Source organism: Podarcis erhardii (genome assembly GCF_964252035.2).
Source record: "Podarcis erhardii genome assembly, chromosome: 14".
Classification (NCBI taxonomy): domain Eukaryota; kingdom Metazoa; phylum Chordata; class Lepidosauria; order Squamata; family Lacertidae; genus Podarcis; species Podarcis erhardii.
The window spans coordinates 9,156,910-9,183,804 of record NC_138503.1 but is presented as its reverse complement, the minus strand read 5'-3'; the positions used below and the strand labels follow the sequence as shown (position 1 = coordinate 9,183,804).

At 45.8% G+C, this 26,895-nt stretch overlaps 1 protein-coding gene across 1 annotated transcript in view; it reads left to right on the top strand.

The window, feature by feature from the left end:
- The window catches only part of INSYN1 (inhibitory synaptic factor 1), a 121,754-nt gene extending 98,460 nt beyond the window's left edge, over window positions 1–23,294 (top strand). Inside the window, exon 3 of the mRNA XM_081839298.1 lies at window positions 22,603–23,294. Within this exon, the coding sequence (XP_081695424.1) occupies window positions 22,603–23,271 (669 nt within the window). The 3' untranslated portion in view covers window positions 23,272–23,294. The remainder of the gene's footprint in view (window positions 1–22,602) is intronic.
- The last annotated feature ends 3,601 nt before the right edge of the window (window positions 23,295–26,895 follow it).

The following is a 26,895-nucleotide window of genomic DNA, read 5'->3' as shown; positions in this document are numbered from 1 at the left end:
AACTCTTATTTCATGGAATTCTATTATTATTGTTATTGTTGTTGTTGTTAATTTATTAGTTTCATGAAATTCTTGCAGGATCAGACAAAAGATCCAATCCTGATTCCCAAAGTAGCCAAACAGAAAGCACCTATATCTTCTGCAACCCGGTCCACCTTCCACAGCCACATCTCTGGGTGTGTGTTGCACAGTGCAGAGAAACCATGAATATTTATTAACCAAACAAAATGTGTAAGGACATAAGTAGGCATCCATTATTCAATATGACAAGGGCGGCTAAATGTGTTTGTGCTTGGAGACCTGACTGGTGAGCTGCCAAGCCCAGAAGTTTGTAGATTTCTCAATAGCTTTTGCCACCAAAGTGTTGCCATGCCCAGCAGTTGAACCTGTCAAGGTGAGCCATCTGGGGCTTTTTCTGGTGAAGGCAGTGGTTGGAAGAGGCCCCAAATATTTCCTGGCCACACCTCTGCTCCCCCCCCCACACACACCAGTTCGTTGCCATTGCTCCCCATGTTCTTGTTAGAATTCCTGCTCCATGACTGCAGTCACAGGATTGTTGTCTTTCACATGACGGTATATGTTTTGACTCCACAGAGTGGGAAGTGACGGAGACAGGATGTTTGTGTTACTGTTTTCTGTGAAGTGGGACTATTGTCCTTTGTTCTTTTTCTCTTTGCTGTCTGATGCTAGAGAGAGAGAGCCATGTTGCAGTGCTCCATGTGTGTTTATATGTAAATAAAGTAGATTAGCCAAAATGCTGAGCTGCTGAGGTCTGTCATGCTCATGATGTGCAAACTCTGCGGATCCCTAAGTATGCCGGTGTCGGTTGGCATCGGTCGCTGTGATGTTCAGGATGAAGAAAGCTTCTGAAGCTCCCAAACGATTGACCAGGAGGGAGAAAACATGCCAGTCAGGCATGTGTCTCTGCCAGGGTCCTACTCGAGTGTAGGCTGAACTCCTGACAGTTCTCAGAGTAAGCAAGTGGTTACCAATCTTCTTGTCATTCAAAATGGCTGCCTCATAGTCAGATGAACCAGAAATCACTCAGCTTTCAATCCCCCAATGAACTCAATGCATCTTCAGTTTATCAGACAGTTATGAGACCTACTTTCAGGTGCAGTTCAGAGATTTTTGAATTAATTTAGTGAGCATCATTCAACTGAACTAGTTCATTCCGAGCACTGGACCGCTGAGGACATAGCTAGCATCAAAATCCCACCGCCTTCCCCATCCCCAAGGCCTTTGGTGAACATGGGTGAGAGTCAAGGCCCCATGAGGGAGGACAATGCTTTCAGGACCTATCATGAGAGTCAATATTCAAGAAATATTCAAGGCAAGAGCAATGCTGCCGCCCACAGAAGAGGGGTTCCTTTCAGTGCTTGTGAAAAAATGCCTTCAAAGACTCTCTCTTTGGCTCAGCCCTAATCTTAAACCCCAAGACCTCTCCCCTCACTTAAAACAAAACAAAAACCCTCCAAACCCTGTAAATTTTAAATACTGGCTGCAACTCTACAGAAAACCAAATGCTTAGTTATATAGCCAATTTGCTAAATAGGACTGCGCCTTTGGTTTCATTAAAAGCAGAATGCAGCCAAAAATATATCAGTCTTGGATTTTAGAACTTGGGTGTGAATAACACCCTGGGCAGCCTGAATGAAGCCAGAGGAGCAGGAAGGAGTGTTCGGGCTGCTAAGCTTATTAAAATGGAAAGTAAAATACTACAGGCTGTTAATGCATTCTGGCTGGCCAGTGAGAGCTTGAGGGCAGGAGAGGGGGGAGATAAAAGTCTTATTGGCTGCCTAAGGGTTTCAGGGAGGATTTAAAGCCCCATTATTGGACTTCTTTTTATTTCCAGCGGGGGAGGACTGAATGAATGTCCCTTTTTGCTGTATTGGCTCTTTTGATCTTGGAAATGTAGAGCATGGGCTGGGCTGGGAGGTGCTTCCTAGTCTAAACAGGGGGTGTTGGTTTTGTCTGCTTGTTCCTTTCCCCACTGTTCCATCCACCCCCCAGCCAGCCAGCTGCAACGCTCTGACATCAAACCTATGTCTGCGATCACTTTTCCAGGGCCAGCAAGCATCCTGGTCACTTCATTCTATAAAGTGGACGGCTGGTTGGGCGTGTGGGTGCATGAATCGACAGGTGCAGTGGCAGACTTTGGGCTTTAAGATTTCAGGATTGCCCTGCGTGACACAAAACACCCTTGGCAAAAGTTTTTTGGGTTTTTTTAAATAATAAGATGAATCTTTATATTAGACATTTGGCTGTCCTTATACAGTGGAAGATGCTTCCAACAATTCTCTTAAGCAGGATGGGAAACTTTAGACCTGGAGGCCTGATACCTGGGGGGGGGGGGCCACCCGGCATCTACCTGACCCTTGGGACTCTCCCCAGGCTACACCCCACTCCCCAAGTCACATCCATCATTGGCCCTGCTCCATGATGTTGTCATTTAGTCATTTAGTCGTGTCCAACTCTTCGTGACCCCATGGACCAGAGCACACCAGGCACTTCTGTCTTCCACTGCCTCCCGCTGCTTGGTCAAACTCGTGTTGGTAGTTTCGAGAACACTGTCCAAACATCTCGTCCTCTGTCGTCCCCTTCTCCTTGTGCCCTCCATCTTTCCCAACATCAGGGTGTTTTCCAGGGAGTCTTCCCTTCTCATGAGGGGGCCAAAGTCTTGGAGCCTCAGCTTCAGGATCTGGCCCTGCTCCATACTCTCCTATTTTTTTTACATCAAAATATATTTATGTATCTTGGTGATTTCCCATTCCTACATCTTTGATGGTCTACTTCTCTCTCCTTCCTGCTGCCTTTCCAACTGCTTAACCTTATCTGTTTACCTAAATCCTATATTACAATCTTTCCTGTTTTCTTTCCATTGCTCATAAGTCAAAACCTGCTTGAGATTTTATTAGGCTGTATTGCCTTCTTATATGGACTGAAAAGGGCCCCCATTCTTCCACGTAGTGTAGCCTTATTAGGCTTTACTGGTTGGTTTCAAACTGACTGCATAGAAACCCATTCCTTCAGTAGATTTCATCTTTCTGATTCCTTATTTTAGCAGCGGCCACATCATAGCCAATAAAGTTAATGCAAGGTGTGATTATTGCTCATTGGAAACTGCTCCACACCCTCCTTCAGTGTTTCTTACCAGCTGGAATGTGTCCTCGAATTCTGATCATGCCTTTTGCTTGCCTGGATGGAGACTAGAGAGAAGGATGTAGAAATTGGCCTACTGTACAAAAGTTAACGTCATTGCTACACCCACTTTGGCTTCTTGCCCCGCCCACCTCTTGCATATGGCCACTGGAAGGTAGCCCAGAAGCGAATGTGGCCCTCGGGCTGGAAAATGTTCCGCAAGAGAAGCAAGTGTTCTCGGCCACATTCCTGCTCTGTGCCGCTGTAGAATTCCCCGTCTTCTCTTTCTGTAATAAAACAGTCACAGAGCACTACGTTCCGTGGTAGCTGCTAAAGTGAAACCGCAATGAAAAATTAATGGAGAATGTACCTATAATATATAAGCAGTGTACATTATGATTTTACCAAGCTGTTGGCTGCTTTATTAACAGCTTCCAATATTTCACAGATGGAAATAGGGAGGTGTCTGGGACTCTTTCAGGGACCAGACCCAGCAGCTTGAGGCAGGGGTAAGAACAACACAGTTATCTTTATTATATCCTGGGGCACATATATCAGAACTCTGCACAGACTCAGGGGCTCTTCTCTACAGTGGTGGCCTCTGTATGCTTAGAACTGTGAGGGAGCCAGAGTCAGGGACAGCAGAGACAACTAATTCTGGTTTTGTCCCCATGTTGTTCCCTGTTCAGTTCTCTACAGGGAGGAAGCAAGAGGACACTGACAGCCATCGCCACTGCCCTGGGCTAGTTGTAAAAAGGCAGGGAGGCAGGCAGTTTGGGTCTGGATGAGATCAGGCTGAGGTTAGTGGGGCAGTGCCAACCTGCTTTGCTTATTGTTTCACAAATGCCAGGGCTGTATTGAAAACTAGAGCTGAGTGAAAAGGGCCCTCCCAGTTTTGCACATCCATTTGTAGCAGGCTGCAAAAGCTGTGTGTGTAAGAGAGAGAAAGAGAGAAGTGTTTTGGCTGTTTTGAGTGTGTGCATATCGAGGATTGTGGGGTGCAGAACTCACTAGTGTTCTGCCTAGAGTTTGTGGCTACCATGTTTATTTCCCCAGAATGTCTGGAATGATGCACATTGCAGCCTTCCTCAAACTGTCCCCATTCAGATGGTGTTGGACTCCAACTCCCATCAGCCCTAGGCAGGCTGATGAATGGTCGTAATAATGGGAGTCAACGTCAAACCGATATCTGGAGGGCATTTGAAGAAGAAGAAGAAGAGTTTGGATTTGATATCCCGCCTTTCACTCCCCTTCAGGAGTCTCAAAGCGGCTAACAATCTCCTTTCCCTTCCTCCCCCACAACAAACACTCTGTGGGGTGAGTGGGGCTGAGAGACTTCAGAGAAGTGCGACTGGCCCAAGGTCACCCAGCAGCTGCATGTGGAGGAGCGGAGACTCGAACCCGGTTCCCCAGATTACGAGACTACCGCTCTTAACCACTACACCACACTGGCTCTCAGTGTGGGGAAGGTCTTCAGCAGGTGCCAAAAAGACAACAGAGATGGTGCCTGCCTAATATTCAAGGGGAAGGAATTCAAAAGGGAAAGTCCCATGACACAAAAGGCCTGATTCCTACACAGACTTCCTGATAAGATAGTATTCGCAGGAGGCCCTCACCTGTAGAGCAAAGTGATCAGTTGGGTATATAAAGGGGTACCTCTCAGATATCCTGGTCCCAGAGGTTCTCAGACTGTAGCCCACAAACTTCATGCAGGCGGTCCACAGCCTATCTGTAGATTTGAGGTTGAAGATGGGGGATGGCACATCCATTACACGGAATATTCGTATTGATTTTTGATTATATTTTTGTTGTTTCTTTTATTTCTTAGCTTGAAAGAAATGAAGCTCCACTCTGCATTTAGTCTATAGATAGAAACACTTTATGAAAGCATACAGGCAATTGCATGGAGAGAAAACAGACGGATGCAGATCCCTCTGGCAGTTAAAGAGTTCTCTGTGAAGCCCTCTAATACAGCCAAAATTTATAGGCACCACAAGGCTCAGAACTATCTGCAACTTGCTGATTAGTAAAAAGGAGCTGAACAATCCTAAGAGAAGAACACTTATCAGTTTAAAGGCTGTTTGTGGTTTCTATGGCTTCACAGGCATTTTCCAAGATCATTTTCACTGTTCACCCTGTCAGTACCTACACAAATCCATTATGGGGGCCGTCAGGTCAATTTTGGTCTTACATTCCCCACTTTTGTGCTTTTAAGTCTTAGGAAAGTCTTATATTCTTTCCCCCACACTTTCTCCTTTTTCTTCCTTCCTTTTTGTGGTTGTTGGTGGTAGTCAATTACAGTTCTGTGTAATCATATAATCATGAATAGATGGCTTTGGTCAGCAACCTCAGTAAAGGCGGAATAATCATGTAAGCAAGCAAAATAATCCTATCACACCAATAGACCACATCATGTGTTGTGGCTGGGAGATTACCTTTGTTGCATGGCAGGTGAGATCATAATTTGTGCATTAAGCTGCAATACAGTGAGCAGCTACAAAAGCATACCGTATATTTTTTTAATATAGTCATTGCAGGACATGGGTCTTTGTTATAAAATCATCAATTTTGTGATTTTGGGAAGCAGAGCAGTTAATTCTAAAAATGTATCTCATTGCCGACCAGTTGAAGAATATAACATATTTTGATGTGGTCTGTCTTTGTTGATCAACTGGCCAATATATAGTATGGTTCTGAATACTGGTCTGTACAATTATATAAATATCCCTTATAATGGTTCCATTTGCCCAAGCATAACTAATCTTTGCTACAAGTAATGTTTCTCCATATATAGTGGTACCCCTTCCCAGCAAATCTTATAATGAACAGTTATGATTTCCCCTTCTTTTCGTATTCTTACACACTGAAGTTGCAACTTGGTTGTTCCCTACTCCCAACCCAATTCTTGGTCCTCTCCTAGGTGCACTTACTACAAAACAGTTCAGTTTATCAGGTTTCACAAAGAACTTGATGGACTACCCAATCCCACCAGCACCCTACCCATGGACCTGGGAGAATTTGGTATGTTGGTGCCCAAACTCCTTCTAATGCTCAATAGGTCTAGAAGGAACACTGCAACCATCTGCGCTGCCATCCAGAGAATCTCCATGAATGGTGCCATGGTCACAGATCCTCAGGGATTCTTGAGGTGTTCTTTAGAATCAGCTAATTCTGGTGGAATATATAATCCCTTATGGATTTACAGTAAATTGGTCATTGAGAAAATCTGAGCGGGCCTGGTTCCAGCCATGACATTATGAGAAACTAGGTTGGCTAGGAGATCTCTGGTCATGGCATTGAGGGTAGATACAATATGTAGTTCCCCGAGGGCCACCTGGAGATGTGAGTGTTGCACACCAGTACTGAGACCCATAGCTTTTTCCAAGTGGCCTAGCCTTTTGTTCCTCAACTGACTTTTATAACCTTTGTAAGCTGCCATTGTGGTGATTTCCCCATCCCATAAATGACCAGCCATGCCCTGTTTCTTGACAGGTTTGTCTCAAGCAGCAGCCTATGCTCACTGTTCTGTTAGTCCAATGGCTGCACCCTTCATACAGCTAGGAAACTGGAATGTGACTTAAGAAACAAGTGACATTCTTACTTACTGTAGTTGTTTAGGAATGCATATCAACCCAGGAGCCTTGAACCTGGGCTGGTTAGACTGCAGCCTCCCATCATCCCTTACCACTGGCCATAGTGACTAGGGCTGATGGGAGTTGCAGTCCAAAATAGATGGAGGGTGCCATGTTGGGGGAGGCTGATTTGGGATTCTCATTTGAGCTGAGGCCTTTGTCCAAGCAACTTCTGTTGCTCTGGGAGTCTGCACTGCGACCTGACCCAGGTCCTGCCCTGTGTGGCCCTTCCTTGGTGGCTTGGAAGCTTGCATAGCTTGTGCTGGACTCTCATGGCGGCGCAGTCTCTGCTAGACTTCATTCAGAGCCTTGAGGGCTCTCCCAGATTTGCCAGAACAGGGCAAAACCGATCTTCCCCATCTGTCTCTAGGAAACTATCTGGGCTCCTTCTAATCACATTGCTTATTAAAGTACAGGAAATTAAATCCTCACCAGCCTTTTTTACACATAGCGATTTGTCTTGCAGCAGCACAGGCAGGTCAGACCGGGTCCTCCTGTGCAGAATGCAGTATAAATTGGGAATGAAATAGCACTGCCTCTTCCAGAGATTTAACAACCTAAACAGGCAGAGTATGTATCTAGCAAGGCGAAAGGAGGAACAGAGAATATGTCTTGCACTTATCTGTGCTCCAGCCCGTTGCAAAACTGATGAAATAGACTTGATTACTCGTATTCCTACCATGACATTGAACTCACCTGCCTTCTGAGGGAGGGGGGGGGCGGAATCTAATTCCTTAAATCAGTGATGGGGGACTTGTGCACCCTCCCTGCCAAGCAGTCATTGGATTCCAATTCCAACTTGGAATCTCAATCTGAAACCACACTAATGCAAGGCTGGGGAAACTGTGGCCCTCCACATGTTGTTGGACTACAACTACCATCATCTTTGATCATTGGCCACATTGGCTGGGGCTTATGGGAGCTGGAGTCGAACAATACCTAGTGGGTCACAGGTTCCCCAGCCCTGCACTCGTTCTTAGATCACAACATAGGACCAGGCTGCATTCACAAAGCCGTTCATTCCATTTCCCCAATGTTAATTCCCTCCCACCCCCTATTATATTTAAGTTTTCACATGATGTAAAAGCTGCTTCCAGAAATACAGCAGACTCTAGAACAAGTTTAGCACTCGTTTCTGTTTTATTTGCTTCCAGCAAAAAGCCTGTTCGCAAATCCACGTTGTTACTAAGTTGCTGATACAGGTGCTCTCGCACAAAATGTTATCATGAATTAGAAGGTATGTCATGGACCATGGACCATGATGACTGGGGCTGATGGGACATGCAGTTCAAAACATCAGGAGGGCACAAGGTTAAAGATAGCTGCACCATAACAAGTATAGTAGCCAATGGGGTGTCCTCAAGATGTTATTGGACTCCATCTCCCATCAGCCCCAACCAGCATCCTCCAAATGTTTTCGGACTACAAGACCCATCATTCCTGTCCATTGCCCATGCTGGTTGGGGCTGATGAGTGTTGGATGCCAGCAACATCTAGAAGGCAACAAGTTGGCTACCCCAATACAGAACTTTGATCCAATCCAGCTGCACAGTTGTGGCCTCCAGCACCATGGACAGTTCTCCAGCCATTTCCCAATCTAAACAAAGATCCAGCTTCCCCCTTTTCGCTTGAGTAGAAGCCAAGCACACTCATGCCTTATTATATAGCCTGTGTGCCTGAGAAGGGGATGCCTGAATCAGTAAGAGGCACTGAGTGCTCCAAAAAGGGGGGATGTGTGCCAACAAAATAGGGCTTGCATGAAAGAACTCATCATCCGATGTCATCCTGGATGAGCTTTTCTTTTGCACCTCCCACCACACACCCCTTCAGGATTACTCATCTCTCGTGCCTAACCCTGCCAAGCCCACACCGTGGTAGAAAAGCAAGGAAGCTGACTAAGGTATATGCCGAGTTGCAGCCAGGGCTTAAAAATGGGAGGGAAGCATGGATTTATAGGAGGGCAGGACTCAGAACTAACAGAACTATACCAGGTCCATCTGAAAGTCCATCTAGCCCAGCATCCTATTTCCAACAAGAGTCAGCCATTGTGATGGCCTAGGACTCAGGCTCGGAACCAGAGGAGTCTCAGTCTGCACCAGATCCTTTGCCTCAGGCATCATTTGAACCAAGTCTGGGGCCTGATCCTGAAGAGTCCCAGTCTGCACAGGTTCCCCTGCAACAAACACCAGCTGGGCCATCACTTACAGCTGCTCCACTACCGGTTTGGTCAGGGGAGGCTGAGGCGGCCCCTGGGTCTAGTAACCCACCGATGTCTCCCAAGCTGCAGAGACTGAGGTCTGAGAGAAGGAGAGACCTGAGGAGGAGTGCTTGCCTTCGAGCGAAACAGGGAGGTGAGTGGCAGGGGGATCAGGACCAGCCATTACCCCAAAAAAGATAAAAGACTGTCGGACCCCGCCCCAGGTTGCGGGAGCAACATTGCTGTATTCTAGATCCTGCCTGAGATCCTGTACCTGTCTTTGCCTGGTTTCCTGCCTCATGTCCTGCCTTGGCCCTGTTGGACTGACTCCTAGCAGAACCTCTGGATTCTGGTCTGGTCCTGGACCACATTTCATGGGTTACCCCCAGGCCCAGCACAGCCATATCCCTCCAGCAAGTTGCCAAGCAAGGCATAGTGACTACATAAAGAGGAAGGGCTATGGCTCAGGTGTAAAACACAGGTTTAGCATGCAAAGGGTCCCAGGTTCAATCCCCAACATCACCTGCCTAAATCCCTGTAGAGCTGCTGCCAGTCAGTGTCAACAATGCTAATCTAGATGGGTCAATGATCTGGCTCAGTGTAAGGCAGCTTCTTGTATTCATTCCTCCTCTGTTTGCCTTCTCTCCAAAGCAGTTGACAATGAGAGATACACTGCAAATATCCATTGATACAGTATTTATTTGTTTGTTTTACATTTATTTGGTTTCTCAAATTACAGTTTTACAATCACATATCCAGCATACAACATAAAGACAAGATTCCCTAAAATCTTCTGGACTTCCCTCCTCCCCTTTGTGGGTCCTATTATTAATCATTTCCCCCTGCATCTTTTATAATAATCCCAATCTTTTACATCTCCATCATATCCAAAATTCACCATTAAACTACAAGTGTTATTCCAATCCTACCAACAATTTAAACTGTTTACAATGGTTTTTAAGATAAATTATCATTTTCCCCCATTCTTTATTAAAATTTTGGTCTTCCTGATTTCGGATTCTTTAATAAAGAAAATTTTGGTCTTCCTGATTTCGGATGCTTCTGGTCATTTTTGCCATTTCGGCAAAATGATACAGTCTTTAAACCAGGGATGAGGGACCTTTGGCCCTCCAGATGTTGCTGGACTCCAACTCCCTTTAGCCAAGCCTGCATAGTCAATAGTCAGGGATGATGGGGGTTGGAATTCAGTAATATCTGGAGGACCACAAGTTTCCCATCCCTGATCAAAACAAACAAGCTGGCAATGAAACAGATACTTCGGTTTAATACTCAATAAAGTAATTCAATCTTAACTACTTATGCTTGTTTCCCCATTTCATGGAAGGGTGGGCCATCCAGATGTTGCTAGGTGACAACTCCCACCATCCCTGATCATTGGTCATAGTGTCTGGGGCTGATGGGAGTTGGAGTCCAGATACATCTAGAGAGCCACAGATCCAGAACTTAGATCCATAGTTCAAGCAGTTCCCAAAAAGCCTATAGTATAACCAGTGCTAAGGGACTCGGGTGGTGCTGTGGGTTAAACTACAGAGCCTAGGACTTGCCGATCAGAAGGTCAGCGGTTCGAATCCCCGTGATGGGGTGAGCTCCCGTTGCTTGGTCTCAGCTCCTGCCAACTTAGCAGTTTGAAAGCACGTCAAAGTGCAAGTAGATAAATAGGTACCACTCCGGCGGGAAGGTAAACGGCGTTTCTGTGCACTGCTCTGGTTCGCCAGAAGTGGCTTAGTCATGCTGGCCACATGACCCGGAAGCTGTACGCCAGCTCCCTCGGCCAATAAAGCGAGATGAGCGCCGCAACCCCAGAGTTGATCACAACTGGACCTAATGGTCAGGGGTCCCTTTACCTTTCTAACCAGTGCTATTTTTCTAGAAAAAAAGAGGTGCTGGAACTCACCATGAACACCTGCCTCCTTCTCTTAGAACAGCAAAGGCACTTACCTGAGAGGTGCTGGAACAGTTTCCAGCTGTAAAAAAGCCCTGAGTACAACCACTAGAATAGTACAGTATTGTAGAGCAGCCTAACTGGCATAAAAGATGGGCAGCACAAAGCAATGGGGGAACTAGAATGCTTTGTCTATGGAGGAAAATTAGATAGAAGAATAAATTGAGTTGCTGTTTTTCCTTCGAAAGGTCATGGTAAGATTGAGAAAGATGACATTATGGCAAAAGGTTTGTTAGCAAGCAGTTACAAAGAACCTAGGAAATGAAAAGCGTATAATTAAATGATAATGGAAAAGAGACCTGGGTGCTAATTGATCAGAACAAAAAAAAAAAAAATGGAATATGGTGTGATATTCAGTAAAGAGGTCAACTCTAAATTTGTCAATAAAACCTGTATACATTGTTACTACAATGGTATTTATTAACACCTGCTCAGCTGAATAAGATCTATTCAGATATGAGGTTTAGGTGCTGGATGTTTCTAGCTATGAATGGGCATCTGGTTCATATATTGTCGGATTGCCAAAAACCTATTTATTTATTTATTTATTTATTGACTGACTGACTGACTGACTGCTCTATACCCAGAGGTCTCAGGGCAGTTCACAGAACAAAATCAAAACATATAAATATAATTATAATATATAAATATTACTCCTGGGGACAAAGCATAGATATAATGGTGGAAATCACAGGGTGCAAATTGGGATTAAGGGTGTGCTCACTTTAACTGTAGACCACAGTGAAGTTCTCCCCTGGTGCTTTTCACAGCTCTTCCCACTCAACACACAAATATACCCCAAGCTGCTCACATCAGCATGGCTCCATTAGTCTCAGATTCACTGCTGTCTGTGTACACACCAAGCAGCATTGATGGGGCAGGGATGTCTTCACACCTTGGCTGGAGATGAATTAGGAACACCTTAAGGGCTCTGATCAGCATGAAGCTGGCTTGAGGAAGAACACATCCAACAGTAGCATTTTATGGCAAAGTTATGTGTGGGGTGCATATGCATTTTGGAGAACATCATGTAAACACAGATTAAAAGTCTAGCCTTGGAAAAGCAGTGGAGTGCACAGTAAATGGGAGTTTGAACACAGCTGAAATCCCATGTTAATTCTGTTTAATTGGATTGGGGTGGAGATTTCAAATGGACTAAAATCCCGAATATGAAACATATTAATGACAGAAAGACTGATAGGCAGACATATAAATGGAGCGGGAAGCCACTAGTCGTCACTGTATGGGAATAGCTAATGAAGAAGCTGGAACTGGCAGAAATGGGCAAACTTAATGTAACTGGTACACAGGGGAAAGGGCAGCTTTCAAAAGAATATGTACGTTGAGAGAAGCACGTGTGCTTTATAAATGACTAGAATGAACATTATGGACATATAAGACCTTAAAAGAGAGTATTCTTGTAAAATGAAGAACTAAGAGAGAGCTTACATGTCAAAGAAGTACACCAATTGAAGATACAATAAGATAATTAATGGTGCTGTTACCAGGAACAGGGAGCTAGTATATTTGCTTTCTGTCATAAAAGTAGATCTAAGAGGGACTCAGTGAAATGTACAGGCAGTTGATTTAACAAGACACTTTTAAGTTACTGTCACTGCATTTCATATTGCGCAAGCACAGAGGCACACATGCACACACACCTGTGACGCTCAGTGGCATCTTATGAAGGCCAATAGGATAATTGACTTTTCAAAGAGGATTAGTCAGATCCATGGAGGACAAGCAATCACCCTTGGATGGTTATTAGCGTGCCGGGGTGTTCAGAAGATTCAGCCTCATGCCAAACAAGTCCCTAAATCTCCCACGATTGCAAACTAGAAGTGATGGCTGAGGGATAGCTAATTGCCTTGTAGTTTCCTAGTCACTTTCTCCTTGAGCATCTGAACTGCCCGGTGCAGGAGAGCAATGCTACAACTACACGGATGAACTTCAGACTCGCTCTCCTTGATTGCAGTGTCAGCACTGACCAGTGATGGATGGGCATAATGAAAACATAATGCATAATGATTACAAGAGGGAGCAAATAGACAGGGCTGGAATACTTGTGTGACCTTTCATGGGACATACATAGGAAGTTGCCTCGTGCTGAGTCATATCCTTGGGCCATTTAGTTCAGTATTGGCTACAACAGGCATAGGCAAACTCTGCCCTCCAGATGTTCTGGGACTACAACTCCCATCATCCCTAGCTAACAGGACCAGTGGTCAGGGATGATGGGAGTTGTAGTCCCAAAACATCTGGAGGGCAGAGTTTGCCTATGCCTGGTCTACAATGACAGCCAGCAGCTCTCCAGGGTTTCGGATGGGGTCTCTCTCATGTCTACCTGGGCTTTGAACCTGAGACTTTCAACATGCAAAGCAGATTCTCTACCGCTAAGCTGTGGATCTTCAAGATAGCTATCACACTGACTATATCCAATGGTACCCATGCATTTACTGGTGGCACAGTCTGTCATGTGCAGTCACCGGTGTCCTGTTGGGTCAGAAGAAAGGTCCATCTGGTTGATAGCCTCATCATCTATGAATGTCTCTAAACCTCTTTCAAGTCATCTAAGTAACTGATGACTCCCCCAACCCACCCACAATTTGCATTGTGTTTCATCTGCATTGTGCTTCATGATTGTTGTTGGTGGTGTTCTCAAATGTCCAATATTTCCTAGGCATACTTGAAGATGGTGGGGATTGAACTGGGACCTTGTGCATGCAAGGAAGTTGGTCTGTTGCTAAGCTATGACCCTTCCCCTAGTGCTGGTGCCCTGGAGCTGGCATAGTTAATGCCATCCCATAGGGAGGGGCGGGGGAAAGGGCAAACAAAACTTGCAACAGGAAGGTTGGTGTTCATGGCAAGCAACACAAAACCGCCATTCAGTGAATTTATTTACGTATCAGTGTACACTGTGCTGCACATAATCAAATTAAGAATTCTTCCGCAAAGGGTGCACAATCTACAATAATGAATGTGAACAAGACAATAACGCTTCATGGTTTAAAATGCACAACTCGCATGCCATTACGTCAGGTATACTAAAACTGCCACACCCAACCGGAACCAGAGTGCATCACAGTGTAAGGGTCAATAGGCATTGCTCAGCTGAGTCGTGATCAAGACTTCTTGCACCTCTGAGTGGTGGCTCCCATAAATACCTGAGAGGGAACAAACGTAAGCTCAGAACATAGGCTGAAGTCTCTCAGGTGTTTCCCTTCTCTCTCACGCCAGCCCTCTCCTCCAGGAAACTTTCAACCTCCACCTTGTCAGAGCTTTGCGTGCTAACTCTTCATATGAGGCCTATAATGTGCTCTGACTGGGAACGTTATTTGATTTAAATTCCCCCTGATTGCCTGTTCAATTAATTGCATAACCATACCCTCTGCATAAGAGCAAGCGGGGGGGGGGGAACCCTGCATAAATTTCATCTACTGCGCTCCTCTTTTTCATCTTGTAAGCAATACACACTTTTTAAAAGCAAAAATCAAAGAAATGAACTATTGGGAGCCAGTCACTGTCTGTTGAAAGCCATTAATGTGCTGATGCATTTTTTCTCCCGTTGTGTCAAAATGTATCAAGTGCTTTCATGAATAGCTAAGTTTAGTCTTTGCCAGCCTGGTGCCCTCTGTTACCACAGCACCCCAATCTCCAAGCAGCACAAGATTCTAGGGGTTCCAGCCACTTCTTCAGGGTTTGGTTTCCTTGGAATGAGGGACAGTGGAGACTTGGTGTCTTTAGGATACAGTGGTACCTCGGGTTACAGATGCTTCAGGTTACAGACGCTTCAGGTTATAGACTTCCCCTAACCCAGAAATAGTACCTCAGGTTAAGAACTTTGCTTCAGGATGAGAACAGAAATCGCACATCAGAGGCGCGGCGGCACCATTAGCTAAAGTGGTACCTCAGGGTAAGAATGGTTTCAGGTTAAGAACGGACCTCCAGAACGAATTAAGTTCTTAACCCGAGGTACCACTGTATATGGTTTATTTACACATATATACAACCTGAGCCTAGGGACACGGGTGGCGCTGTGGGTTAAACCACAGAGCCTAGGACTTGCTGATCAGAAGGTTGGCGGTTCGAATCCCCACGACGGGGTGAGCTCCCATTGCTCGGTCCCTGCTCCTGCCAACCTAGCAGTTCGAAAACACGTCAAAGTGCAAGTAGATAAATAGGTACCGCTCCAGCGGGAAGGTAAACGGCGTTTCCGTGCGCTGCTCTGGTTCACCATGAGCGGCTTAGTCATGCTGGCCACATGACCCAGAAGCTGTACGCAAGCTCCCTCAGCCAATAAAGCGAGATGAGCGCAGCAACCCCAGAGTCGGTCATGAATGGACCTAATGGTCAGGGGTCCCTTTACAACCTGAGCCTAAGATGGAGGGGCTCACAGCATTAACACTACAGATGATCTTTTCTTCTCCTACAGTCACAGCCTTGGATCTGAGCAGAAATCAAGCATGACTCTGTCTCTCTAGCTTATGCCTGCAGCCTCCCCCTCACATAAACAACTGCATGTCTCTTGTCTCCTGACTTCCAGCCAGGTGAGGGAGAGGGCCTGCCCTTTTGTCTTTCATTTCTGTCTTTAGGGCCATTAACTCACAAAGAAACTTGCCCAACCAGTTCAATAAAGGGATCCTCCATTAGATTTTTAACCCTTGCTGGATTCGGGATCCCAGGGATTAGAAGGGACTCAGGCATCATACTGACTGATACCCTCCCCAAAAAAACCTCACAACCCCTCCATAGGTTTGGACTACAATTCCCATCAGCCCCCACTGGCTGTGATGGCTGGGGCAGATAATAGCCACTTGTCCAAAACACATTTTTATTATTGTTATTGATTTATTTACTGTGCAGTATTTATAGCCTGTTCTTCGTTGAATGTTTTCAGTCTCAGAGCAGGTTACAGAGTAATGCAAATAAACAGAGTAAAACAAGAGAGAAAAATTACAAAATGACATAAATGGCAATTCTGCCGTAAGGGAAAGAAGCAAATCCACAATAGCAAAAATTAATATTTCAAGTTTAACCGAATGCCTGGATGGAACCAAATGAGACATTCAAACAGGTCTTTCCCCACATATGGCAGCCCACTGCCTCCCTCTATGTCTCTAACCCAAAGAGGGCCTTTCTCCATGCCAGCAGATTCTCACGCCTTGGCTTTTGGGTAACTTAACTCCTTTCCCCTTACTCTCCAACCAATCCAGGCTCTCAACCCAAGTAGAGTGGCAAGATCATTGCCCACAAACATAGTCCAACCCCCTGCAATGCAGGAATCTCTCACTGCTCGTCCACAGCAGCAACAGAGCAAAAAGCATACTGGAAAGATAAAGAGAGTGCCAATGAGCCGCAACCGGTGTTTCTTTCCCCTTCCCAGTCCTGAGGAAGCTCATGGGCGCTAAGATCCATTAGGCTGTTAGGCAGAGACCTGCAGATAGATTTGCTGGGCGCTCCCTTCCCTCTTCTCCTTTGCCAGCTGGCACAAACAGCTTTCTGGGTCCTCCAGGTCCATATGGGGTTGTATTCAGCTAACTTTTGCTCAGAGCAGACCCACTGAATTGGACCCAAGTTACTCATGTGCATTAATCTCAATGGGTCTACAACCCAGATGAGACATCAGGTTGACAAAAGCTGACCAAGTGCTTAACCATTGCATTCATCCGTTGCATTTTCCAGAGCATGTCAGACTTGCCCCTCTGCTATTTCATGGCAATCCCCATTGGGGCAGTTGCCAACCTGTGGCTTTGCTGCAATGTGAAAAGCACTGAACATGACTCTCGGACTGCATGCATGCTCACGATCTTCCTTGGGGGGGGGGATGTGAGGATGCTCAAAAAGGAATTACTCACAGTCAAATGGCATTTGCTCAGGGTATACTTGAGGCAATTGTTAAAAGCCCTATTCCTCTCCCAGAAGCAATCAGCTCTGCTTGGCTTGGCAGATAAGCATCCCCATCTACTGGGCATTTGAAGGAATGCAACTAGAAGCCACCCCAAGGGCTACTGACTTGTGGTGGCCATGGTGGTGGTTTGCATAAGTGTAATGTTTATGGTGGGGTGAGGAAGGGAAGGGAAATGGCAGTTGCTTTACTGATGCTCCAAGAGTCATTTGCATGCTTGGTTGGAAATCCAGTTGATGTTCTCCATGATATACGCCTGCGTTTCCCAGCCGGGCATCAGCCAGATGTTTTGGATTACAACTGCCTTAGAGCTAGCAGAAGTTGTAGTCCAAAATATCTGGAGGGCACCAAGTTGGGGAAGGCTGCCATATACCATGGAGAACATTGATTACGTTGACCAGCACTGAGAAATGCTGGTTTATGGAACTTTGCAGCCTAAGCGGTATTTTAATTGTATGGCCTTCGTTAGGTTGCGAGTTTTGAGGCAGGAACTTTTTTCTTTCAACTGGTTATTATCAATGTCTGGTTCTGCGGTAATTAAATGGCAGTAACAGCAGTATTTTATGAGCTCCAACAAGGAGCGCAGTAGTGTGCTTAGTTTCTGTCCTGAAAGTCTCTAGGAGAAATTGATAACAACAACAAAAAAGGTAAAGGACCCCTGACAGTTAAGTCCAGTTGCGAACACCTCTGGGGTTGCGGCTGTCATCTCGCTTTACTGGCTGAGGGAGCTGACGTTTGTCCTCAGACAGTTTTTCCAGGTCATGTGGCCAGCATGACTAAGCCGCTTCTGGCTAAACCAGAGCAGCGCACAGAAACGCCATTTACCTTCCCGCCGGAGCGGTACCTATTTATCTACTTGCACTTTGATGTGCTTTCGAACTGCTAAGCTGGCAGGAGCTGGGACCAAGCAACGGGAGCTTACCCCGTCACATGGATTCGAACTGCCGATCTTCCGATTGGCAAGCCCAAGAGGCTCAGTGGTTTAGACCACAGCGCCACCCACGTCTCATGTAACTTGATAACAAGCAACTGATAAATCATCATCATCATCATCATCATCATCATCATCATCATCACACCAACCCTGTGAGGTAGATTAAGCTGAAGAGTTGTAGACTATCCCAAGAGCTTCATGGCGCAATTGAGACCTTACCCAGGTTCCATTGGGCCGCTGTCAGCAATCTAAGCCCATAACAGCAACAGATGGGAGAGTAAAGGAGGGGAATCACGTGATGCCTGAATCACATGGAGCTATTTCTTCAATGGGTGCATCCTGCACAGTCGGTAGAGCATGAGACTCATATTTTCAGGGTCGTGGGTTTGGGCCACATGTTGGGCCAAAAAAGATTCCTGCATTGCATTGAGGGGATGGAGGACTCCCCTATGAAGAAAAGTTGGAGCATTTGGGACTTTTTAGTGCGGAGAAAAGGCAAGTATGAGGCAACATGATAGAGGTTTATACAGTGGTGCCCCGCAAGACGAAAAACCTGCTAGATGACGAGTCTTGCGAGTCTTGCGAGTTTTTCCCCCTTTCCCCCCTTTTTCTAAGCTGCTAAGCCGCTAATAGCCACTAAGCCACTAAGCCACTAAGCCGCTAATAGCCACTAAGCCACTAAGCCACTAAGCCGCTAATAGCCACTAAGCCACTAAGCCACTAAGCCGTTAATAGCCACTAAGCCACTAAGCCGCTAATAGCCACTAAGCCACTAAACCGCTAATAGCGCTAATCCGCTAAGCTGCTAATAGCCGTGCTTCGCAAGACGAAAAAACCGCAAGACGAAGAGACTCGCGGAACGGATTATTTTCGTCTTGCGAGGCACCACTGTACAATTATGCATGGCATGGAGAAAGTTGATGGAGAAAAGTTTTTTCTCCTGCTTTCATGACACTGGAATTCAGGGACATCCTAGGAGCTGAATGTTGGAAGATTGAGGACGGATCAACGAAAGTACGTCACACAGTGCATAGATAAACTATGGAACTCGCTCCTGCAGGACTGATGGCATTAAAAGACAGGTGGCTTGAAGATTGGTCAAATTCATGGAGGAAAGGGCTATTGATGCCCATGTCGCTGGCATTGTAATATCATGCTAGCTTGAAATACAACACTAAGGGCCAGTCTATACCTCGGCTTAATATGGATCGCTCATCCTTGTAGCATTCTCCTCCAAATACTGTCTCCTCCTCCCTAAATCTTGAGGTTCTCTATGCTTTGAAAAATCCTAATAAGACAGCTACATCCATTGCATAAGGAATCTCCATATTTAGGGATTCCCTGGAGTCAGAAGATCCCTTCCTCTTGTGCGTGGGTGGAGCTGTTTTGGCTACATAAGTAACAACACTCACTGCCTGAGCATTGTAAATAGCAGGAATGGTACAACACCCATGTTGGAGGCGTGATAATATCACACTGGTATAGAATACAAAAAAAAAAAAAACCCCTACCAAGTTACGCCTGCTTGTAACACTACAGATCTATGCAATTAGAAGCATCTCAAAGAATTGCATGTGGGATATTAATTCCCCAGAGTAGGTGGTGCCTGATAACACACACAGGGATCAAGCATGTAAAAAATAAATCGTTGGAAAACACAAACCCACATTGAGGAAAGTACTGGTAGGTACAAGCAATAAGATATTTCATCATTCTCAGAGTGTGGGTAGATGTACATAAAATCAAGAGCCAGCATGAGTTGTCTCACTGTATGTAGGAATACAGAAAGATGCCTTTATACAGAGTCAGACTGTGGATCCATCCATCTTGTAGGGACGCGAGTAGCGCTGTGGTCTAAACCACTGAGCCTCTTGTGCATCCGATCAGAAGGTTGGCAGTTCAAATCCTTGCAACAGAGTGAGCTCCCTTGCTGTGTCCCAGCTTCTGCCAACCTAGCAGTTCAAAAGCATGCCAGTGCAAGTAGAGGAGGGAAGGTAAACAGCATTTCCATGCGCTCTGGTTTCCATCACAGTGTTCCGTTGTGCCAGAAGTGGTTTAGTCATGTTGGCCACATGGCCAGGAAGCTGTCTGTGGACAATTGAGACAGGTTAGAGATTCTGCTGGTTTACTGCCCACCTTACTGCAGTGGCATAGCATGGGGGGGGGCAGGCACAGGGCTCCAAAATTTCAACACTCGGTGCTGCCTCAACACAGCTGTGCCCTTCCATCGCTGGACTCCATTGAAAATAGCTTATCCATACAAACCAGAAAGTGACCTCTCCAGACAATGGAACGATTCTTCTTTTCTTATTTCTGTGGCTGAGATCACCTTAGGAGCTGAACACGCATGTGTACTCCATCCATTTCCCTTCCTACCCCACTCTGCCTGACCCCGGGGCCCGACAACCCATGCTACACCACTGCCTTGCTGCCCTGCCCACGGGGCTGTCCCAACATACCATCTGCCCAACTCATGTTAGGAGTGAAGGCAGCAAAGAAGGTATACTTTGCCACCTCCATTGCATCCTCATTGTGGTGTCCAGCAGAGCTCTTCTGGTTAGTGTAGGGTTTTAAAGTCTGGTCAAAAGGAGGTGACAGAATGGAATGCTCTTCCCAAAGAGGCTCACCTGGCACCGTCATTACAGATCTTCAGCTGCCTGGCAAAAATAAAAATAAAAAATCCTCCTCTCCCAGGCCTTTGGCTAATTAAATAATTTACGGCCTTTTATAGTGTGGTGGGTATTGTTTTTTTATTTGTTTTTATTTTTTGTGTTTTTATATTGTAAACCATCCTGTGATCCTGGGATGGTGGGCAGTATAGAAATTTAATAACTAAACCATGGATAGGCAAACTAAGACCCAGGGGTCAGATGCGGCCCAATCGCCTTCTCAATCTGGCCCGCGGACAGTCCAGGAATCAGCATGTTTTTGCATGAGTAGAATGTGTACTTTTATTTAAAATGCATCTCTGGGTTATTTGTGGGGCATAGGAATTGGCTCATTTTTCTCTCTCCAAAATATAGTCCGCCCCCCCCCCCACAAGGTCTGAGGGACAGTGGACCGGCCCCCTGCTGAAAAAGTTTGCTGACCCCTGAACTAAACCAAAATAAGCTCAGCCTTTCCCCTTCAGTTGCCAGACATACCTTCCACTGCTAAAGGTTATCCCTTCCTGCTTTCAGCTCTCCCTCTCTCTCCCATGCTTCTGATGAACTGTTTGTCTTTTCAGGTTGACTGAAAATGCTATTTGTACTATTATACCTTTTTTATTTTAAAAAGTCACAGCACCTTTTCTTTTTAAAAAACAACAACAAAACAAACCTCCAGTTGTTTGTCTCTTGTCTGCCCCAGGGAGAGAAAAGAAAGGAGCAGAACTCAGCAGCAGAACTCATGCTTTGCATGCAAAATCATCAAGATTCTATCCCTGGCTTCCCTAAAGGGGGCTGGGAGACCGCGCCATCTCAAACCCTGAAGATCTACCTCTGCTCCTTGCGAATAGCATTGAGTTAGATGGGCAAATGGTCTAACTTATGAGCAGGGCTCTTCCCGATGTCACAGAAACCCAGGCCCCACCTGCACTATGCATTTAAAGAAGTATCATCCCACTTAAAACAGTTGGGCCATCCCTCAAGGCAACTTGGGAAGTATAGCCTGTTAAGAGGATACTGGGAGTTTTTATCACACACACACACACACACACACACACACACACACACCCCATTCCCATCCCAGAGCTACAATTCCCAGAATTCCCTGGGAAGAGGCATTGATTGTTAAACCACTCCGGGTATTGTAGACCTGCAGTTCCCATGGGGCTATTTAAGGAAAAAGTGGCAGTTTAAAGTGGTATGAAACTGCTTAAAATATATAGTGCAGATGGGCTCCCAGTTAATCAGCGCTTTGCATGGCCTCTTCTGTCTCAGACTGTTCCAGTGAAAAAGGTGGGGTTATAAATACAACTTTATGTTACGATGCTATGTAAATACTTTTGGGAATCAGTCAGTCAATGGAATTATGAGAATGGATTCCAAACATCATTCTTACAAATACTGTAATAGGTTAAGAGAGAGCTTTTTTCCTAAAAAGGTGTTTAGGGGTATACTCATTTTCCTACTCATATTGAAATACTGCCCCTCAATGAGGCCAAACATAGATTCACAAAATGTTTAGAGGCTGTGTACCCCCGCATCCCCCCAGAAAGAAAGCACTGGGTTAAGATCTGGTGAAGTACAACAATAACCTTGTAAAGTATACAGTTTTGGGTTTCCCCCCCTACCCCTTTTATTTTTCCTTCTACACGGGTTCTGTTTTTCTTTTTCTCTCTTTTATTTACATCTCACCATGTTTAGTGCAGGGACATGGGTGGCGCTGTGGGTTAAACCACAGAGCCTAGGACTTGCCGATCAGAAGCTCCTGCCAACCTAGCAGTTTGAAAACACATCAAAGTGCAAGTAGATAAATAGGTACCGCTCTGGTGGGAAGGTAAACGGCATTTCCGTGCGCTGCTCTGGTTCGCCAGAAGCGGCTTAGTCATGCTGGCCACATGACCCGGAAGCTGTATGCCGGCTCCCTCAGCCAATCAAGCGAGATGAGCACCGCAACCCCAGAGTTGTCCACGACTGGACCTAATGGTCAGGGGTCCCTTTACCTTTACCTTTGTTTAGTGCCCCTATAGCTGTGTACTTTTTGAACTTTCAATAAAGATGTTAACAAAAATAAAAAATAATAATCAGTCAATGGAATTAAGGCCTCGAAATGCTGAAGAAGCTGGCGGGAGTGACCCAATCCGCTGGCAGCCACTCCCTAACCCCTCTCCCTCTCTTTCTCCCCAAGGTGGTGAGCCAGATTGACAAGCTGACTTCGGACTTTGAGTTTGAGCTGGAGCCGGACGACTGGACCACAGCCACCGTCAGCAGCACATCCAGTAGCGAGAAGGGAGGTGGGATGTTTGACCTCGGGCACCTCGATTTCATGACCTCAGATATCCTCTCCGACAGCTGGGAGTTCTGCTCCTTCCTGGAAGCCTCCACCCCATCCGATTCAGGCGATGGCTCAGAGCAGCAGCCAGGGCGCCAGCCTGACTACCGGCTGATGAATGGCGGGGTGCTGACCCCCAATGGACCCCGGGTGGAGACCCCAGACTCTTCCAGCGAGGAGGCCTTCAGCTCTGCCCTGAGCCACAAAGCCCAGCACCAGAGGACACCTGGGACACGGGAACGAGTGCGGTTCAGTGACAAAGTCCTCTATCACGCCCTGTGTTGCGACGACGACGAGGAAGCAGACAATGTCCCACCTCCCGAGGACCCTCCCGAGGAACTGAGCGAGATGACACTCAAGGCAGCGCCCGCCATCAAGGCAACACTGCGGCGGTCGCCTCATCTGAGTAGCGCTCAGCAGCGGAAGCTGACGCGGAACAGCAGCACCCAAACGGTGTCGGACAAAAGCACTCAAACGGTGCTGCCCTATGTCTCGGGGAAACAGAAAGCGAAAAGCAAGAACTGAGCCCCAGCTGGGCAGGGTTTTGGGGAGAGGGGAAAGCTGCAGATATATATAAATCTCTCTATATATTTAAGTCAATAAATGATAATGATATGATTACAAAAAAAAAAAAAATGGTGGCAGGATATCATCATGAACTACCTAACCATTAATGTTGAGACTCAGGGATTATTTTGAAAAAAAAGATCTGTTTTATTTATTGAATGGCTTCCCTTTTTTTGCAGCTCAGTAAATGTGTGGTGCTTATACACAAATATCAAACACACACACACACACACACAAACCTCTTTTTAGGATGCAGGTGTTTTTTGGCTTTCTTGAAAGAGCTCCAAAAATACGCCCCAGAAGATCAGCCAAGTTTCTCTGAACAGAGTGATTGGCAAGCACTCTCTCCCAAAAGATCTTGGGAAACAAGTCTGATCTCAAGAGACTGGAGAAAGCTGGTGATGGGCAAGTGATATGGAAGGAATTTAGGCTCTTTGTTTTTATACAATGTGATGCCAAGACAAGCTGATGACTCTGTTGCGTTGACCTGCCTTGTGAATCCTCCAGCATCTGTTGATATTAAGGCTGCATACAAGCTGTACATTGAAGGCACATGGCTTTCTGCTAAGGATCTTGGGAACTGCAGTTTACCCCTCACACAGCTCAACAAACTACAATTCCCAGGATGATTTGGGGGAAGCTATTGATATAGATATTCAACAAAGTTTTACCACTGAACCACTGAAATTAGGTCTACTCTGAGCAAAGTGCACTGAGTAGAACCACTGAAATTAGGTCTACTCTGAGCAAAGTGCAGTTGCATACCATCTGTGCTTTTAATGTATGGCATGCGCACATCCTAAGACTCTCTCAGCTTACAGGTTTGCAAGTTTCTTCCGGCATAAATGCTAAAGGAAGCCCTCTCAGACTCCACAGCCCACATTTTGGCTAGCTTGCTCCACTATCATCTTGGAAAGCCAGGAAGACAATGAGAAGGTGCATGCGATTTGTTCTTCTTTTTCATATCCCTTTCCCCATCCATTCCACCAAAGGGCTTGGCTTTCCTTTGCATTTTTAAATTTTTATTAACTTTTTGAATTTTACGCTTCAATTTGAACATCTTCTGTTATACCATATATTCATTAAATTCCCTCCCTCCCCTTCCAAGGTTCATTTAACTTATCCACCATTCCTGCATATTTTGCTATATTCATCCGATTCTATTTCCCTATCTTACGTTACTTCAATATATATCATTCTGCAGAATTTAACTTTAATGCTGCCAACATTTCCAACTATACACATTTGTTTTCAAAATATTCGACAAAAAAATTCCACTCCTCTTTAAATAGCTTTCCTTTCCCCACCTCCATTGCACATTTTATCTTCACACCAAGCCTGTGAGGTAGTTTAAGCTGAGGTGTTGCAACTGGCCCAAGGTCGCCCTGTGACCTTCACACTATTTTGCTGCAACATGCTCTGGGCAGGGCTGCCCTTGAAGACAACTCAGACACTTCAGCTTGTCCAAAATGCAGTGGCCAGATTATTGGCTGTTGGCCAAGGTTTCATTTAAAGTTTGTACAATGGTACCTCAGGATGCAAACAGGATCCATTCCAGAATCCCATTCACATCCTGAAGTGAACACAACCCGCGACTGTGCGTCTGCGCATGCGCAGGTCACGAGTCACCACTTCTGCGCATGATGTCATTTTGACCATCTGCGCATGCATGAGCAGCGAAACCCGGAAGCAACGCAAAAGCACTCAACCTGATGCGTATTCAACCCGAGGTATGCCTGTATAACCCATTTTAAAAATGTTTGCCAATTCAATGTGCTCGCGTTAGTATTTAAAGCCATAAACAACTTAAAGTCAGTGTGGTGCAGTAGTTAGAGTGTTGGACCAGGACCCAGGAGACTAAAACCCAGGATCCCCAATCAGCCATGAAGCTCACTGGATGACTCTTGGACCAGTCCTTGCCTCGCAACCTAACCTACCTCACAGGGTTGTCGCAGGGGGGAAAATGAGGAGGGGGAGAACCCCGTGCACCCAGTGCTTTTTTCTGGGGGGATGCAAGAGTACGCACACCCCTAAACATTTTGTGAATCTTTGTACTTTTGTCCATTTACTTTATTTATTTTCCCCGATTTGAACCATAAAATGGTGGTTTTCTTGAGTCAAAATGAGAGTATCCCTAAACATTATAAATTTGTTTTTTTAGAAAAAAAGCACTGTGTACATTACCTTGAGCTCCTTGGAGAAAAAGCTGGGATATCAATGTAATAAATAAAGACTGCCTCATTCCCTGCAGAGCTTCTCATGTGTAAAGATCAGTAGGTGGACCTCTGCTGGTGATTCCACTTCCCTCTGAAGTGCAGGGAATAGAGGCTTTTTTCTGAGGCATCCCCCAAATTGTGAAAATCCCTCCCCTCGGAGACGCACCTACAGTCTTTGTCATACAGCTTTCATCATGTGCCAAAGGTGCAAATCTTTACCCTGGCCTTTGACACCTGATAGATGCTGATATAGGTATAGATGAATGTAAATTGAGAAGTTAATGTGCATAAGAAGCTGATATTGTAGACTTTGCCCATTCCCAGGGCTGGCTCAAAATGTTTTGTCAGGAGACAGAAAATGCAACCCCACGTGCTGCTGCCTCCTTGTCCTCAGCCCACCCTCCTCCTCCTCCTCCACTACATGCTCACCACCCAACCAACCAGGGTGGCAGGGTAGGAGGCCAGACAAGAGCTGGCAGCAGTGGGTACACAGCAGTTGGCATGCTGCAGAGGAGGAGGAGGAGGAGGCAGTGAGCAGCATGCTTCTTGAAGGCCAGATGTGCCCCCCATCCCTCAGGCAACTGCCTCTCCTTGCCTCATTGGTGGGCCAACCCTGCCCACATTTCATTGAGAATGTGCACATTTTCTGGTCAATATATGTCATCTCCAAAAGGCTTTGGGAATGCAGAAAACTCAACTTCCTTCTGTACGTTCTCCTGAGATGCACATTCCCCAAGACACAATGTCTGGAGAAGGTACAAAATGCAGGCGAACTCAGGTCTCTCCCGTCATCCTAGCCTGAGTCTAATGATTCCATTGTGCTGATTCTATCTGCCCATCCACTAGGCACTGCACTTAGAAGGCTAGTGTTCCTGTCCAGAGTCCCTCTTCCAGCCCAGGCACTCACCCCATGCAGATCATACCTTTGCATTTGTGTCAGTCCTGTTATGGGATCATTGGTAAGGTTCCTCCCTGGGTGAAGGGCTGACCTCTCCCCCATCACATGGCTTAATGCACACTATGACCATTTTTTGGACAGCACTGAACAATAATCTCAGCATGGGCTGGAGCTTTCAGAAGAACAGTCATGGTCCCTAAAAGGTCAACTGATGGTGATTATGCTGCATTAAGAAAGGATCAGCCTCATAGAGTGCAGAATCGACGAGCGTCACATCACCCCCATGGCATAAAACCAATTACTGTAAGAAGCAAAGCCTTTGTTCCACTAATAAGCATTGAGCACTTTCCATCCCTTGTCCCAGGAGAAAGAATGGACCATTGTATTTTTTGCAGTGGTTTGTTGTTTCGTCTCAAAAAGAAAATAAACACACAAAAATCTTCAGCCATCCAATTGGGGACCAGCTTG